General features: G+C 42.7%; 1 protein-coding gene across 5 annotated transcripts in view; it reads left to right on the top strand.

Moving 5' to 3' along the window:
- MTM1 (myotubularin 1) overlaps positions 1–18,442 on the top strand; it is a 96,054-nt gene that overhangs the window by 68,267 nt on the left and 9,345 nt on the right. For all 5 annotated transcript variants that reach the window (XM_077889723.1, XM_077889720.1, XM_077889721.1 and 2 more), the window contains 5 exons: positions 2,459–2,647; positions 6,776–6,961; positions 12,012–12,218; positions 13,603–13,695; positions 14,290–14,403. In XM_077889723.1, coding sequence (XP_077745849.1) covers positions 2,459–2,647; positions 6,776–6,961; positions 12,012–12,218; positions 13,603–13,695; positions 14,290–14,403 — 789 coding nt within the window. The remainder of the gene's footprint in view (positions 1–2,458; positions 2,648–6,775; positions 6,962–12,011; positions 12,219–13,602; positions 13,696–14,289; positions 14,404–18,442) is intronic.

Genomic DNA, 18,442 nt, shown 5'->3' with positions numbered 1-18,442 from the left:
AATGTGAAATCATTAATATTTGATATTCAGTTCTTTTTTAAAAGCCCATATAAAAATACAAAAAGAATTGATGAGAAAGCACTCTGGTTATTGTGTGCATAAATAGGAATATGAACGATTATGAGATATCCCTGAAGAAAGAAATGATCCATATGCATCATCGGTGTTCCCATTAATGCATACGTATGTTCTCATATGCATTCCCATGTTCTCAAACATGTTTGTCTTAAAGTTGCAGAAGTCCTTAACATATCAGTAATACACAGCTATTTTAGGCATTTTACAAAGTGCCGATAAGCAGAAAGGAGTCTGCCACCTAGTGAGAACCACAGTTAACAATTTGGTCTGCGTCCTCCCAAACTGTCTTCTATGCAAGCACATTTTTATTTGGAAAAAAAAAGAAATTATCCTGTAATTTGTGCCTCAGTCCACTTTCTCTGCATAGCATCATCTTGGAAAGAACTTTTCATGCTGATGAGCATGTGTGTGTCCGTGTGTCGGGGGCACACATTATTACCATAATGTCTTATATCCATTTTCTATTGAGACATCTCGGTTCTTTTTAATCTTTTACTCTTATCAACAACTCTATGATCAACATCTTTTGGTGGCTAAATATAGGAGTATATCCTTAATTATCTATGACTTCTAGATACTAAGCTTACTAGGAATGACCCAATATAGTACCATATACTTTGAAAGCAGTCATGCTTGGTGGTGGTGTGAAGTGACCATTATTTATACCTGTGAGCCAAGGGAGTATGCATCCTTTTAAGAAGGTGGATGAGATCCCGAAAGAAAAAGAAAGAAGCAAAACAGCTTACAAGAGTACCTGTAACATGGCATGGTGATTCCAGCCTTAATCTCCCAGGCGGACGGAAGAGGGGTCGAGGAAGGGAGGTCACTGCCAATGGTACAGGGCACTTCCTCACCTAGGATGTGATTTAAATATAAAAGTTGGTGAGGATGTTTATCAAAGAATAAGTCTTTGTATATAGTGATTTTCTCTTTTAGAAGTGATCTTGTATCAAGTCAACATGTTGTGTAGCTTAAACTGACTCAGTGTTGTATATCACTTACATTCTCAGTAAACCTGGAAAATTAAAAATACATCCATACATGCATAAAAGTGATCTCATGTCTCTTACCTGTCTTGAAGCAAGGGCCATAGGAGGCTGGCTGGGCAGGTGTCACCTCCATGGTGTTGGTTAGAAACCAGAGGTCCAGGACAGCCAGTGCTTGTCCCAGGGCTTCCTAGTTCTGAGCCTTTGGACTCTTCAGGGCCACAGTGATGTTGCATTACTGGTCTCTGGCATGGCGCAAAGACTGAACAAGGATTCATTCACGCTATCGTGTAATCTTTTCTCACTAACCCATTGTCATTATTATGCACATCGGTTTTTGTGAACATCAGTGCTTATCATTTGCCATCATGGAGGGGGTGACTTCACAGATGACAACGCATTTGGCCTTGTAGTAAGTGAGCTTCTTTGGTTCTTGTGTCTGCTTTTCACAGTTTTCCGGATCTGACTTCCCAGACCACCTGGCCTGCCCCTGGAATGTACTTTACATGTGTTCTTCGTTCATCTGCCCAGCAGGGCTGTGGAGTCATGTTCCCCCCCTACACCCCACACCCCATTTGATGAAGGAAGAGTTGGGAGAGACAGGGGCTGTGAACCCCATGTCCAGGTTACAACCACAGCAGAGATGTGCCTCCCCCAGAGCCCACCCTGTTGCCCACCACACTCACTTCCTGGCTCCGTTTTTGTTTTCTTAACAGCTTTGAGATCCAATTTGCCTACCCGATCAATTCACCCACTTAAAGTGGACAATTCTGTAGTTTCTGTTGTATTACATTGTTAGCTCCCTTTTATGGGCGTTGTTTCTCCTGCACCGTGAGCTTGGAAACCAGGTAGCACACGTACTAGGCTTGTGTGCAAAGTACGGCTCCTCAAGCCTCATTGTGGGACCTCTCGCAGCTCTTTGGACATCCTGAGAGCTTTTTTTTTCTTCCCTTGGATTTTCTCCCCACTGTGTGAGATTCTAGAATTGAGACTGTTGGGGAGATGACCTGTAGAAGTCAGTTGGTAGTATAGAAACACATTGTACCAGAGGTGATTTCCTTTATGTCTCACTTCTTGTTAAAGCTTGTTTCTGTCTGGGAAATCCAGTGCAAGCTGCAGACCTGAAGTAGTATTAGAAGCTTTTTATTTCCTTTAGGTGATAGAACTTTTTTTAGGTAAGCATTTAACGTCTATGAGACGTGGTGCTAATTAAGACTAGTAAAGCAATTGGTTATGGGCACACAAAGTGAAAATCGCAGGTGAACAAGTACTGTTTTGGCTAAATCAGATTCACTTCATCATGATTGTTAGCACTTTATTTTTTTATATGTATTTCTAACTGTTTTGAGATTTGTTTCTTTCTGGATAGCTTAAAATTTCTGGACTAACCATAGGTGCTGTCATGGATTCATCCAGAAAACAAGACGGTCATTGTGCGCTGCAGCCAGCCTCTTGTCGGAATGAGTGGTAAACGGAATAAAGATGATGAGAAGTATCTCGATGTTATCAGGGAGACTAACAGACAAATTTCTAAACTCACAATCTATGATGCCAGACCCAATGTAAATGCCGTGGCCAACAAGGTGAGTATATTTAGTGACACAATAGATCTTATCTTGTTGCATTTAGCATGCCGTATTTCACATGAATGTTTTTACACGGTGTGCCAACATGTGGGCTTATGTGAAGTTAGACTTTAGTTGAAATGGGAAAACTGGTTTGCTGAGGGAGGAAGTAGTTTTAATCACAAAATCCATCTTGAGAGTTGAATCCATTAAGGTTCAAATGACCATAACCTTTAGGCAAATTAGGTGAGGATAGAACTGTAACGAACTTTGATTTTGGCAGAAGTTGGAGTCTCTTTGGAGCGCTTTAGGGTGTTCCTGAGCCATCTTGATATATACACTGCTGAAGCATCTGTGAGGAGTTGTGGGAAGCTGGAATTGTTAAAATCTTAAACCTGTAGCTTTATCCAGACTGTCTCTTCACTATACTCATTAATGTGTGTTCTCATTTATATAAGATAATTCAAGAAATGAGTAGATCTCTGCACATAGATTTTATAATCATGTGCACACACTGTTATTATCTTCAAGGCAAGTCTGTCTCTGTTGTCTCTTGGCCTTCTTAGGCAGAGTATACTGAGCACCCCTATAGTTGATTGGGGTCGTCCTGGTGAACATCAGTGATTAGGTAGTGTTGCTTTCAGAAGATCTACAGAAGCTGCTACAAGGTATAAGGCCATTTGCCTGTACACTGAACAGCCCCAGATTGTTAGGCTTTTTATATTAAACTTCTCTTTTCCATTTTTTTAAAGATTTTATTTATTTATTCATGAAAAACACAGAGGCAGAGGGAGAAGCAGGCTCTCTGCGGGGAGCCCGATGTGGGACTCGATCCCAGGACCCCAGGACCACAACCTGAGCCAAAGGCAGACATTCAACCACTCAGCCACCTAGGTGTCCTTTGACTTCTCCTTTTCATTTCGTTTTTTCCTTCTCCTACTATTGCCAGTTGTCACTTGCAAGTGCTCACAGTGGGCCTGCCCTAAGGTGTTCACCACCATTCCGCCTTTCCGATTTCTTGTTTCTCGTCAGCTGTAGGCTTAAATTTCATCATCTTGAATACTTTGCTTTTCCTGAGGTCACTTTTCTGGCATCTTTAATTATTCATAGCACAAGACAAGAACCTGAAAGCAAAACAAGTCCTCAAACAGCTCTGAGAGATGCAGCAGCTTTCCTAAACAGAAGGGTGTGTAAAAATGGCGTGGGGGGGGGGGGCTCCGCTCACAATTATTTGTACACAGATTGTGTGTCTTACACATTTGCATCCAGGGAGTTCCCCCCCCCCCCACTCCCTGTGTGCTCTTGGACCAGCTATCTGTTATTGCAGTTGATTTTTGTTTCAGTAATGGAAATGATCTTGAAATTATATGTAAAGCAATCAGGGAGTGTTGTTGACTAGTAAATTAAGAAGTAGAAGTAAAACATTTAGGAAATTAAGTCCAAAGATGAATATCTTCTTGCATTATTCGTAACATTAGATATTTCTGTTCCATCCCTCATATATAATTCAGAGTTGAAACTGTGTATAGAATGCAATGTTTGCATGTATACATTTAGCCTGAAATAGAGATGATGTAACATTAAAATGAGGTCTTTAGAAAGATTATTTTAAAATACGAAAATGTACAAAATGATTATACATTTCATCATCTTATTAACTCTAAAGCTTATTGTGATAGCAGTAGAATCTTTTTTCATTGTTGTTTTCCCCAGCTCCCCAGCAGAATTCTCGAATGCCTTTTTAACACCCAGGAAATACGCCTGTGTTACTAGTGCTCTTAGGAATGAAGGGAAGGAAAAAATTGAGGAAAAAAACTGAGGCTTTAAAGACCTGTGCAGCATTCTTTAAAAACCAAGCTTCTGTTCCCTCCTCCCTCCGCTGTGGCTCTCCCCTAGTCATCTATATCCATAGCAACAGGCCCTTGAACCTTTATGCTGTCGTACTAGCTTGTCTGGGTTGTTCCTTTTCATTAAAGAGAAGGAAACTGTGAAGACTTCAAAACGAACCAGAGCTGGAGAAGTTGAACTTTTGGGAACTCACTCTATGCTTGCCTCATTGATTTTTACTCTTCTGACTTCTGTTCTCTTTGGACCTAATCCTTCCTCCCCTGTGGATATTTAGAAATTTGCACTGCCCACCCTCCACGTAATAACCAACATTACACCAATTGTCAAGTAAACAGACAAAACCCAGGCGTAGATAAGACCCGGTGCCAGGCTGCTTCAGTTTTGCCGCAGTCCACTGTGATGAGTTCAAGTGGAGCTGCATTAGTGTCTGTCTTTGCTCTGGCAAGGAACAATAAGTATGTTTTGCCTTTTGTTTTTCTACGCATTGTCTTCAGTTATTTGTGAAAAAAACTCCAGCAGTGAGAATCTCTTTGGAAATCACTGTAACTGTTTCCTGTAGGGAAGCGGGTCATCTGTGGGAGGGTGACTTGTCATTGCATTATAGGCTTGCTGTTTCCTCACAGGCTGTGTGCCCGCAGTTTATGGAGGTGCCTGCCAGGTGGGTAGGAGCACCTCTGTCGAGGCCTCTGATCAGAGCCTCAAGGTGTTATACCCTGAGGCATGGATAACTGAGAAGAGGGTAACATGGCTCATCTGTCACTTTATTCATTAGCTAATGACTTCTTTAAAAACAGCCAAGTGATTGTGTACTGTCTACTTACTACTGATGCTGTCTGTAACAAGCTTTAAAAATATGTTTCTAAATAAAACCTATTTCCTTACGTAGAGTCTGTGAAGACGGAGACCTCTGGCTTGCACATAGGTCTTCAGGGTTGAAATCCAAGTGGTTACCTTGCTTCTATTGCAGGAAACCTGTGTGACTAACCCTGGCAAAAAACAAAACAAAACAAAGCACCATAGGATGCATTGGCCCTTCTGAGTTACAAGTTTTATATTCTTTCTATTGTTATAAATAAAAAGAAAAGAGGCAAAAAAAAAATAAAAATAAAAATAAATAAATAAAAAGAAAAGAGGCAATACGTAGCAACAGCACATTTGTCCAATGCCTTCCCCTTCCATTTCAGCTCCTAGAACATTGCTTTCTTGGCAAGTCTCTGAATTATTTAACTTTTTCTTAAAGGGCCAGAGGCCACACGTGCTGTGAGATTTTAAAGCATTAAGCAGAATGCAGCCAGGTTCCTTTTATTACATTGCTATTTCTTTACATGGAAAGTGGGCATCTCCACCGTGCCATGAAGGGGGACGGATTGCCTGTCCTGGCAAGTTAATACTTGCAGGCGCTGCGGTGGATGGTGGCCGTCTTGTCTCCTCTTGAAACCTTTTGCTCTTTGGGGGCCTGCTCTGCGTGGTGCGGCTCTCCATCCTTGCTGTTTGCAGAGCAGATGGTCATGGTGTGCTGGAAAAGGTCTGGCTCTTGCACTCAGACGCCTTGAATTCTACCGATGACTGTGTGACTTTGGGGATAGTTAAATAGCATCTCTTCTCATTTGCAAAACGGGGATGATAATACCTCTCTTGCAGCATTGCTGTAAGAATCAGAGAAGCCGATAGAAAGCAAGAATCTTCGTATCTGGGACAATCACTGGGGTTCACCAAATGGTGGCTGGTATCAGCTGTGATAGGACATGACTGCTTTTAATCCTGTTTAACCTACCTAGTGTTATCTCCAATTCTGTGGGAGAGAACATTGAGGCTCAGAGAAATTGAGTGCCTTGCCTCAAATCAGAGCAGAGAGGGGCCGAAGCTGAATGCTGTTAGGGAGCCAGCACCCCACCTCCCCGCTCCTCCACTGCCAAAGAGTACCGCTACAAAACCGATAGCGGACAAGGACCCTTGAGAACCGCTCTTGCCTTCCCAGATCCAGAAGAAGAGCTAGTAATTATGGAACATTTTGAAGTGATTTTCTTTTCTTGCAACTACAGATCCCCCGGAAATTGCCAGCCTGCTGGGGGTTTTGTTGTTGTTGTTGTTGTTGTTGTTCTGTTTCTTTCCTAGCTCAGAGTATAACTGAGGCTCAGTGTTGAGGCTCAGCGTTAGATGGGAAGTCAGGCCACGTCAGTCACTGCATCCAAGCCGGGGAGGTTTTATTTTGCGATTTAGAGGACTTGAAATATTTGTGTAAGTTACCGATGAAATAGAAAACCCAACTGATTGTTTGTGTGTCTTGCTGTTTCTCAGGCAACAGGAGGAGGATATGAAAGTGATGATGCATATCATAACGCCGAACTTTTCTTCTTAGACATTCATAACATTCATGTTATGCGGGAATCTTTAAAAAAAGTCAAAGACATCGTTTATCCTAATGTGGAAGAGTCTCACTGGCTGTCCAGTTTGGAGTCTACCCATTGGTTAGAACATATCAAGGCAAGTATATTTTGAAAAAAAAAATGGACATATATAAGGAAGAAAGTCATTGTTTAGTGGAGCAGGAATCTTTTTAAAATTCCTTCCATTATTAAAATTGAGCAGTGAAAGATGAAATATTTGTAGTATGGAGTTCTACATTTGACAATGTTGTGTCTCTTCCTAATTTGCTTAACTAACTTAAAGATTTCACAACGTTGCTCCAGAACAGTTTGAGAGTTTGTAGGGAGGCCACTTTCCATCTGGTCAATAGTAAGTTAGTTCAGTCTTTCATGCAGGTTTGTTTAAGAACAGCCAATTTGCTAGCCAAATGTTACGGGGTATGACCCACAAGGACCTAGAGAGAGGTTGTTTTTATTGAAACTAATCTCAAATTGACTGACTTTAAAGGATGAACTTTGTGCTTCGATTATATTCAATCCTTCATCCTGATAAAGGCATCAGAAACCTCCAGTCTTGAGTAAAACTACTTGAAGCTATCTGAGGGAAAGAACACCTTTAGAAGGTACCATTTTGTTGGGTAAACAAACAAAAAGCCTCCTTTAAATAGGTGCATTCTTAATATAGAACGTTTCCTAGCCAAATTTCACTTTCAGACTTGGTAGGAATCATATTTTCATTTGGCCTGTCTAACTTTCATTTTTTTCTTAATTTATCATTCTCAAAAACGAATCGCAAAACCAAGTAATTGTAACAGCTAAGGTAATGTGGGGTCCTGGGTGGGATCCTGGATTAGAAAAAGGACATTGGGTAAAAAAAAAACTAAGGAGACCTGAATAAAGTATGGACTCTATTAAAAATAAATGAGGAAGTTTATTAATAGGGACACCTGGGTGGCTCAGTGGTTGAGCCTTTGGCTCAGGGCGTGATCCTGGGGTCCTGGGATCGAGTCCCACATCAGGCTCCCCACAGGCAGCCTGCTTCTCCCTCTGCCTATGTCTCTGCCTGTCTCTCTGGGTCTCTCATAAATAAATAAATAACATCTTAAAAAAAGAAGTTTATTAGTAACTTAATGACACATCAATATTGGCTCACAGATTGTGACAAATGTACCGTAGTATTATAGGATGTCAGTGATAGGGGAGACTGGGTCGAGTAAATGCAAACTTTCTGTAGTACCTTTATAACTTTTCTATAAAACTATTCTGAAAGAAAACATTTATTTTTAGAGAATATTGCACTCTCATATGCAAAGCATTGCGCTAGACCCTATGGATGGAAAAAGGGAAGAGACATACTTCCTGCCATTAGGGAGGTCCATATGGTTGAAGAGGTGGCATGCATGTGTAACAAGAAAGCTAGTACTCCCTGGTGCAGTGTGTAAAGTGCCAGCAAGCCTTCATAGCAAAGGCAGTGGAAAGAACAGGCCCTTTGGGATTTGGTGGGGCTTAAAAGTAGAAGGGACAAAGGGACCCATTCTAGAAAGAGGCGGTCTGGACAAAAGCCCAGGAACAGACCTGGGTGGGGCCTAATTGGGAAAAGTAGACTCTTACTCTGAGCTAGCTAGAATAGGGACTGGTCAGAAGCAGATCTTCTTCAGTGGCTCAGGTATCTGAGGAAGTCAGGAGTCAAGGCTGCTAAGAGGTGCATGGAAGTTAGAACCTACGGAATATGGAAAATTCTATAAAGGGCCCCTGTACATTTTTATAGTTTTGTCCAAAGAGAGGGGATAGGAAAGAAATGAAAGAAACTGTCAGTGTTCTCTAAGGAGACCAGCTGTAACTGGGGAGCCCAGATCAACGCCTGCAGTGACCTCTGACTCAGGGCTTCTCAGGCATAAGTCTCATCATGCTAGAAGACAAGGGAACAGAGATACAGGTAGCCTTGAGCCGGACCTTGAAGAGCAAGCGGGTGGGAATGGAGGGGGGCTCATTTGGACCGTGTTCCTTCTGGAAGCTCTAGGGGAGAATCTGTTCCTTGCCTCTTCTAGCTTCATGTGGCTGCTGGCATTCCCTGGCTGTGGCCAAACCGCTTCAACCTCTGCTCCCATGATCCCATTGCCTTCTCTCTGTGAAATCTCCCTCTGCTCCTTCTTATCAGGAAACAAGGGGTATAATTCAGGGCCCACCTGCATATAGTCCAGGATGATCTCCCCATCTCAGAGTCATTATCTTGATAATCACATCTGCAAAGTCTCTGTTACCATCCAAGGCAGTGTTTGCAGATTTCCAGGAGCTAGGACCTGGACATCATTGGTTGACCCATCCTGCAGCCTCCCACACTATCCTGCAGCCCCAGGACTGCTGAGAGACACATGGCATGGCCACCACTAACCTGCATCCAGACAAAATGGTCCCGCTGCTCTGTACAAAACAGGTCAAGCTGCGCAAGCGAGGAGACCACCACCAGCCTGGCGTATGTCCCATAGCCACATTCCAGTCCGTCAGCAGAGCCCCAACAGGGTGTATTGTCTCTGTGGTTTCTGGAGCTTACATGTTCTCTCTGTCCTTTCCAGTGCTCTTGCCCTATAGCCCTTCCTCTTTGAAAGTGACATGTTCTTTTGTGTCTCTTAGAAGGCAGCTAGCTGACAGCTAGCCTTCATGGAACCCATGCTTGATGTCATCACTTGATGGGGACTCTTTGTCTTAGGCCAAGACAGGCTATTAGTGGGGATCCCATTTCTCTCCTCACTTTAGAGAGAAAGGAACCACAGTTCTGCGATTGGCTAGGTATGTGCCGTGTCAAAAGTGGTGGAAGGAAGTTTCAAACCCAGGCCTCAGGCCGTTGAGCCAGCACGCCACACACTGCCTCCCCATCAGTCCCAGGTCCATCTGGTGATTTAAGAGTTTCCAGTGATGGTTTTTGAAAAATCTGATTTTTGTTTCATTAGATAACTAGCAGCGTTCCCGTCAAGATGCGATGGTGGGAATTTGTACTTTATTGGAAAACATGTGATATTTTTAAAGTTAACAGGCTCTCTGTAAAAGTGTGCCAGAAGCTCAGCTTCCTTAAGTTGAATTCAAGCGATCTGCTATATTACCGTTGCTTCTCAACAGCCCTTCCTGCAGAAGTGCCTCAAGTTAAAATTGTAAACAGGATTTTGAGGAGATACTTAAAATGCTTGAAGAAATAAAGCTGCTGTAGTCATTTTAAAAGCGATTACTTTTGTACGAGTAATTGATGTGCCATCAGGTCCCCTAACCTGTCCTCAGCACAACTTTGTCCACTTATCTTTAGTAACTGTTTCTGTCAAAATAAGGAAAGTACAGATCTTCAGTAGCTCCTGGCTGGCTCAGTTGGTGGAGTATGGGACTCTCGATAGCAGGATCATGAGTTCAAGCCCCACATTAGGTGTAGACTTCCTTAAACAAGTAAATAAATAAAGTCTTAAAAAATCACAAAAGTATGGGTCTTTAAAGTTCTGTATAGCAGATCTTTCACTTAGTCTGACTTTTCCTTGAATCAGTTAAAACGACCACACTGCCTGACTGTTGCACAGCCGTTGGGATGTTGGGAGATCCAAAAATGGCATCATGTATGTGAATAGCTGATGAGCACCTGAAAAGATGGAGCTCTCGTACTCTACTGACAGCCACAGTGTGAAATGGTCCGAAACAACTCAGCAGTTTCTCAAAAAGTTAAATCAACGTACATTTACTATATAACCCAACCATTTCACTCTTCGGTATTTACCCAAGAGAGATGAAAACTGAAGTCCCCACACATAGATCTGTGGGTGCCAGAGTTCACAGCAGCGTCACTCGCAGTAACCCAATGCTAGAAACAACCAACCGTCTATCAGCCCATGGGCGGACAAAGAAAATATGATCTGTCTGTACAACGGGAGACATTTGGGCCTTAAAAAGGAAGGATGATGTGGGCTGCAACACTGATGCACCTTAAACTATGACACTAAGTGAAAGAAGTCAGACATAACAGATCACCTATCATATGATTGCATTTAAGATGAAATTTCGAGTCCATGAAGAACTACAGAGAATAGGAAGCAAATTGCTGGTAGCTGGGGGCTGAGGGAGGAGCAGAGATTGAGCTCAGATCGCACGAGACTTTTTGTGAGTGGTGGAAGCATTCTATGACTGGATTGTGATGATGATTGCGCCACCATATACGTTTACATGGTCTTCTCAAACTGCACCGTCATGATGGGTACATTCTGTGATTTGTAAAGGACAACTCCATAAGTACCCAAATCCTCCAAAAATGACATCATGACAGTAACTCTTTGTATACATAAGTTTAGTAGTACTTTTAAGTCTCAAACATTCACTAGAAGGCCATCACTTTATCTTTACGTAAGTATTCTACTTACGAGCCATCGAACAGTTCATATTTTGTCAACTTATAACAAAGGTGATTTCCATTGTATCGGGCCCTTAAGGTCTAGGCTGGACCTGTTGGGCCAGCGATTTTTCTAAAATGATCACTGCTATGGGTTGAATTGTGCTGTCCCCCCAAAATCTTTCATGTCTTGAAGTCCTGAGCCCCCAGTGTGACCTTTTAGAATCAGGGTCATTGCAGATGTGAGCAGTTAAGACGAGGTCATACTGGAGTAGGGTGGGCCCCTAATGCAGTAAGACTGGTGTCCTTATGCAGAGAAGAAATTTGGACACAGAGACACATGCCCAGGGAGAAGGCCATGTGAAGACTGGAATTTTGCTGCCACGGGCCAAGAAACTACCAGAAGTTATGAGAAGGCCTGGAACAGGTCCTTCCCTAGAGCCTTCAGAGGGTGCCTGGCCCTGCCCACTTTGGTCTTGGACTCGTAGCAAGATCATACGTTCCTGTCATTTAAGCCACAGTCTGTGCAACTTGGCTAGGACAGCCCTTAGTATGCTAATGTAATAACATACGCGAAAATAAACTTGAAATGCAATGTGGTTTTTTGTGCATTGGGCTGTTTTTTGTTTGATTTTTTTAAATACCCTAGTCACAGGTCCAGCAGCTCCTGGTATTTCCTTCACAGAAATCTTTCTGTTCCAGACAGTAGCAGTATTTGAAAACGGGACTTTTTCTAGGGTCAAAAACTATCATTTCAAATTTCAGCAGTACCTCACAGCTACCTACCAACTCCCCTGTTCTTCTTTGGCAGCTTGTTTTGACGGGAGCCATTCAAGTAGCAGACAGAGTTTCTTCAGGGAAGAGCTCAGTGCTCGTGCACTGCAGCGATGGATGGGACAGGACTGCCCAGCTGACGTCCTTGGCCATGCTGATGCTCGACAGCTTCTATCGGAGCATCGAGGGCTTTGAAATATTGGTACAAAAGGAATGGATAAGTTTTGGACATAAGTTTGCATCTGTAAGTAAACAATAAACCTGATTTTTGAAATGTCACATCACTGCCGTTCGAGATTTAAAAGCTAGTTGTTAAACCATGTATTTGCTTTTGAAAAGGAAATCTGAGGAGTCAAATGAAAAGTACACGTTTGAAGATGTCCGACTCCTTGGGGTCAAGTTGTCATAGGATGCATGTTTATACATCTGCACTATTTACAGTTTGACTTGAGGGTAATGTCAGGAACCTGCATAGAAATGTTGAAATTGTTTGAAAGGAGGAGGATAGGATGACCATTCTTTCCCAGCTATTATTATAGCCATTAGAGCCAAATACATTTTGCAGAGATGCTAGACTTTTAGTCGAGGCTATTATTATTATTATTATTATTATTATTATTATTCTCTGATAGCATTTTGAAAATTGAGAGAACCTATTAAAATTCCTATTTCCAGGTCTATCTCCAGATACCATTTGAAAACACCTTTTTTTAAAAAAAAAATATTTGAGAGGGAGAAAGAATGCATGCGAGCTCGAGCAAGGGGAGGGGCAAAGAGGGAGCATCTCCAGCAGACTCCCTGCTGAGCATGGAGTTAGGGCTTTATCCCAGGACCCTGAGCTCACAACCTGAGCCGAAATCAAGAGGCGGACGCTTAACCAACTGTGCCACCTGGGCGCCCCTGAAAAAGCCTTTTAACAAGCTCCCTCAGATGATTCTTCTCCACATTTTCTAAGTAGTGTGAATAACATTTGCAAGTGGAAAGAATCGTTCTAAATAAGAAGAAATGGTGAGGTTTTTGTCTTGTTTGAAGAAATAACTTCACTTCTTAATAATCACACCCTTTTGAACATGGTTTTGAGGCTTCGAACTTGAGGTTGGTACCTTATAGCTGCTAACCTACCTGCAGGATGAGCTGGCCCTGTCCACCTGCAGCTGATGATAGAAATGGTTGTGACACATGTGATGATGCTTTGCCCCTCAGCATGGGTCCATTACAGATGTTTATAGACTTTATTTCCATTTTTTCTTTCCTTTTTTTAAAAAAGATTTTATGCATTTATTCATGAGAGACACACAGAGAGAGAGGCAGAGACACAGGCAGAGGGAGAATCAGGCTTCCCGCAAGGAGCCCGATGCAGGACCTGATCCCAAGACCCCAGGATCATGTCCTGAGCCAAAGGCAGACGCTCAACTGCTGAGCCACCCAGGCGCCCCTGATTTCCATTATTTCAAAACTTTTTAACATTTCTGTATTGCCACAGAAAAAACATATACTGTTTACTGTCTGAGAAACTTGGCATTTGGAAAGCAGATTGCTGAGTTGTATTGTCACATTGTGTGGGTTATATGCTTTCTTGGTTTTGTACCCATCAATGAAAACAAATCGTCTTCACCCATTCATTTCAGAGAATAGGTCATGGTGATAAAAACCACGCCGACGCTGACCGGTCTCCTATTTTTCTCCAGTTTATTGATTGTGTATGGCAAATGTCAAAACAGGTAAGAGTATATATATGGAATAAAAATACACTTGACTTCACATTTAAGTGTTTTGATCAAATGTCCAGGATTTGCCTTTGCCTCACAGTAATCCAGGGCAGAGCTAGAGATGAAACGCATCTGGCCATATGTAAATAATTGTTGAAGCCAAGTAATGGGTACATGGGCTTTACTGTTTTATTCTCATTACTGTTTATGTCTGAGATTTCCCATAATGTTTTAAAAAATCAGTATCTAACTGCATTCTCTTCCCTAATGGAATCGATAGTCCCAAGGCATCTTTTCCAGTCCTTCCATCTGGCATGTGTACATAGGACACGGTAAATAGGGAAGATGCCTTGTACGCCCTGTATGCTCAGGAGTACCCAGAAAATCAGTTTGCTTTTCATCTTTGGCCCTTTAATTGATGTTCTTTTAAACTCCTCAGTCCTGTGCAAAGCACCAAAACATGAGCTGTGGGAGGTGTGCCGATGGCAGCCTCTGCTGGCCTTCCTGGAAGGCGACAATGTTGCATTACTTGGGTACCTCCTTTCAGTCCTATAGAAGATCCATCCCAAGTTTTCATGCTTTGTTGCCTTATTTGTTTTTGTCTAGTTCCCTACAGCTTTTGAATTCAATGAACGATTTTTGATTACAATTTTGGATCATCTGTATAGTTGCCGGTTTGGTACCTTCTTGTACAACTGTGAATCTGCTCGGGAAAAACAGGTGAGTGGAAATGCTCATCTTTTTAGTTAAATGTGTCTAGTCTGCCATGAAATAAAAAGACTTTTGATAGCTTTGTTTGTGGGATATGCAGAGTTTCTCATTTTTCAACACTGAGCCTGGATGTTTTCACCCCAGCCAGGGTTTGTTGAGTGTCTGGTATTTACTGCAGGGGTAAGACATGGATTTTGCCTTCAGAGAGTAGGAATGACTTTAAAGGTATGCAAGGTCTTCCTCCCCAAACACCATAAAAACGTCAGGAAAGCGCATTGTTTTAATTTTTTTAATAATAAATTTATTTTTTATTGGTGTTCAATTTGCCAACATATAGAATAACACCCAGTGCTCATCCCGTCAAGTGCCCCCCTCAGTGCCCGTCACCCATTCACCCCCACCCCCGCCCTCCTCCCCTTCCACCACCCCTAGTTCATTTCCCAGAGTTAGGAGTCTTTATGTTCTGTCTCCCTTTCTGATATTTCCTATCCATTTCTTCTCCCTTCCCTTCTATTATCTTTCACTATTATTTATATTCCCCAAATGAATGAGAACATATAATGTTTGCCCTTCTCCGATTGACTCATTTCACTCAGCATAATACCCTCCAGTTCCATCCACGACAAAGCAAATGGTGGGTATTTGTCATTTCTAATGGCTGAGTAATATTACATTGTATACATAGACCACATCTTCTTTATCCATTCATCTTTTGATGGACACCAAGGCTCCTTCCACAGTTTGGCTATTGTGGACATTGCTGCTATGAACGTCAGGGTGCAGGTGTCCTGGCATTTCATTGCATCTGCATCTTTGGGGTAAATCCCCAGCAGTGCAATTGCTGGGTCATAGGGCAGGTCTGTTTTTAACTCTTTGAGGAACCTGCACACAGTTTTCCAGAGTGGCTGCACCAGTTCACATTCCCACCAACAGTGCAAGAGGGTTCCCTTTTCCCGCATCCTCTCCAACATTTGTGGTTTCCTGCCTTGTTAATTTTCCCCATTCTCACTGGTGTGAGGTGGTATCTCCTTGTGGTTTTGATTTGTATTTCCCTGATGGCAAGTGATGCAGAGCATTTTCTCATGTGCATGTTGGCCATGTCTATGTCTTCCTCTGTGAGATTTATGTTCATGTCTTTTGCCCATTTCATGATTGGATTGTTTGTTTCTTGGACATCCACATGCAGAAGAATGAAACTAGACCACTCCCTTGCACCATACACAAAGATAAACTCAAAATGGATGAAAGATCTAAATGTGAGACAAGATTCCATCAAAATCCTAGAGGAGAACACAGGCAACAACACCCTTTTTGAACTTGGCCATAGTAACTTCTTGCAAGATACATCCACGAAGGCAAAAGAAACAAAAGCAAAAATGAACTATTGGGACTTCATCAAGATAAGAAGCTTTTGCACAGCAAAGGATACACTCAACAAAACTCAAAGACAACCTACAGAATGGGAGAAGATATTTACAAATGACATATCAGATAAAGGACTAGTTTCCAAGATCTATAAAGAACTTATTAAACTCAACACCAAGGGCATTGTTTTAAATTCATAAACCTGTGAGAACAGGGAAGATGAGAAAGAAAATGTAGCAACCAAAGTTTGGGAGCCAGAAATAGCAGTTAGCTTCCCCAGCTCCCCTCCCCTCTTGCTCTGGACCTGAGGATTCTGACACAGGTTTCTTCTCAAGAGAGCATGAGAGTGGGGTTCAGGTGACAGGAGCTGGCTGTGAGGGCCCCAGCTCACTCTCCCTAATGACTCCCAGCATTCTGGCAGCAGGTCCTTATGTTCTGGGTGGGAGCACAGGAGAACCTTCTCAGTTGGCGAGGGTGAGGGGAGAAGGTGGAGCCCTCACACATTGCTGGCAGGGATGTAAAGTGGTGCAGCTGCCTTGGAAAACCATCTGGTGGTTCCTCAAAAAGCTAAGAGTTGTCCTGTGACCTAGCAATTCCACTCCTAGGCACATACTGAAGGGAAATGAAAACAGGAGTTGAAACAAAAACTCATACATAGGTGTTCAAAGAGTTAAAAGGGGGAGCAATAGCCCCGGGTCTGTCGGCTGATGACAGGATGAACAGAATGCAGCCTAGGCGTATGCTGGACTCTTCTTTAGCCATGAAAGGGAAGGAAGGTGTGGTCCATGCTACAACATGGACAGACCTCGAAAACATGCTAATGGGGGAGCTGAACATGAGAAGGTACAGATGGCATGATTCCATTTATAAGAAATGTCCAGAATAACAAGTCCATCAGGGCAGAAAGCAGATGAGTATGTGCTAGGGGCGGGAGGGAGGGGAGAATGCGCAATGCCTGCTTAATGGGTCCGAAGCTTCCATTTGGGGTGATGAAGACCTCTCAGAACTTGATAGAAGTGGTAGTTAGACAACTTTGTGAATGTATTAAAAGCCACTGAACTGTAGACTTTAAAATGGTAAATTTATAGTACGTGGACTCCACCTCAATGAAAAAAATCACCCCTGGGGAAACTGACCAGCCCAGGAGGAAGGACCTAAAGATACCAACACCTAGGGTTGCACACAGTGAGGCTCACATTGACAAGTGTCATGATCCCAGAGCTTCCAGTCAGCTCTTCAGTGCTCTATTCTCAAATGATAGCAGAGAACCAGCCAGGAGGGAGGAAAGCAGCTTGGAAGAAATGGTTACCAGGTAGGGAGAGGAGCGACATAGACAGGCAGCTATCATTTAATATCCCTAGAAAGATGATAAAATGCTGGCACCAAGAAATAACAACAGGATATTGTTTCGAAAGAACATGCAGAGATCAGAAAACAACTTGAAATGAAAAATGTGATATCAAAAGAGGTTAAAACTCAGAAGAAGTGTTGAAAGACAAGTGGAAATCCCCCAGAAAGTCCAGCATTAGAGACAGAGGTAACAAGATGGAAACAAGATCAGCAACCTAGAAGTCCAGTCCTGGAAGTCCAAAATAGGGCTTCTTGAAAGAGAAAACAGGGAGACCATAGAACAGGAAATCACCAAAACAATCTGAGACTGTTTCCCAGAATTGAAATACGTAAGTTTCCACATCAAAAGGCCTGCCAAGTGCCCGAGCATGGTGGGCGAAAATAGGCCCATACCAAGGCCCATCTTTGGGAAGCTTCAAAACACCGAGGACAAAGAAAAGATCCTTAAGACCCTTCAAGCTTCCAGAGAGAAAAGGAAGGAGTCATTTGCAAAGAAACAGATCAAGAAGACAAAATCCTTCAATAGCAGTATTGGAAGCTGGAAGTCAATGGAACGTTGCCATCAGAATTTTAAAGGAAAATGGTTTCAACCTAGAATTCTCTAGCCACCAAACTCTCAACCAGATATTTGGGGAGACCAAAGATATTCTCATACATGCATGGCATCAAGAGTTCTGTCCCATGCCAAGCCCTTTCTCTGGAAGCTGCTGGAGGGTTGGCTACGTGCAAACAAGAAAGAGGACTGCGGAACTCAGGAAGCAGGAGCCCCAGCTCTGAGAGAGGCAACAAGGGATGCTCCGGGTGCAACAGAAAGGAAATCCTAGATGTGAGCCGGGTTCAGCTCAGGAGCAACCCACATGGCTTGCTCTCCTCCGAGGATGAAACTGGGAGCTCCGGAGGTGCTGAGTGTCTTGTCAAAGTTTTGAGACGTTGGAGGAAGAACTGGGAGTTGAAATAATAAGTACCAAGAGAAGTCAGCAAACAGAAGAGATAGTTGTTAAATCCAGGAAAGACGACAAAAATCATGCAGGAGAAGAAATCACAGAAAGTGACTGCGTGGCCTGAGAGTAGCTTTTGCTTCATCGTAGGGATCAAAACACTAAAGATCTGACTCATGAAAGCTGTGCTTCGTGCCGGGAGTCCGAGGTAGTACAGAGCGAGTGATGCCTATAGCTGAAGAGCCCCCAAGCATCAGGGAAAGCATATTATTTAGAGATGTGGAGGTTAAGTACCAGATAATAAAATAAATCAGTTTAAAAAATCAAACACAGTTGCTTGTGGGGAGGTGAGAGAGCTCTTTTTTTCATGACAAACCTGGTCAGGCTATTTGATG

The sequence above is a fragment of the Canis aureus genome, chromosome X, assembly GCF_053574225.1.
Source record: "Canis aureus isolate CA01 chromosome X, VMU_Caureus_v.1.0, whole genome shotgun sequence".
Classification (NCBI taxonomy): Eukaryota; Metazoa; Chordata; class Mammalia; order Carnivora; family Canidae; genus Canis; species Canis aureus.
This window is presented reverse-complemented; position numbering and strand designations above follow the sequence as displayed.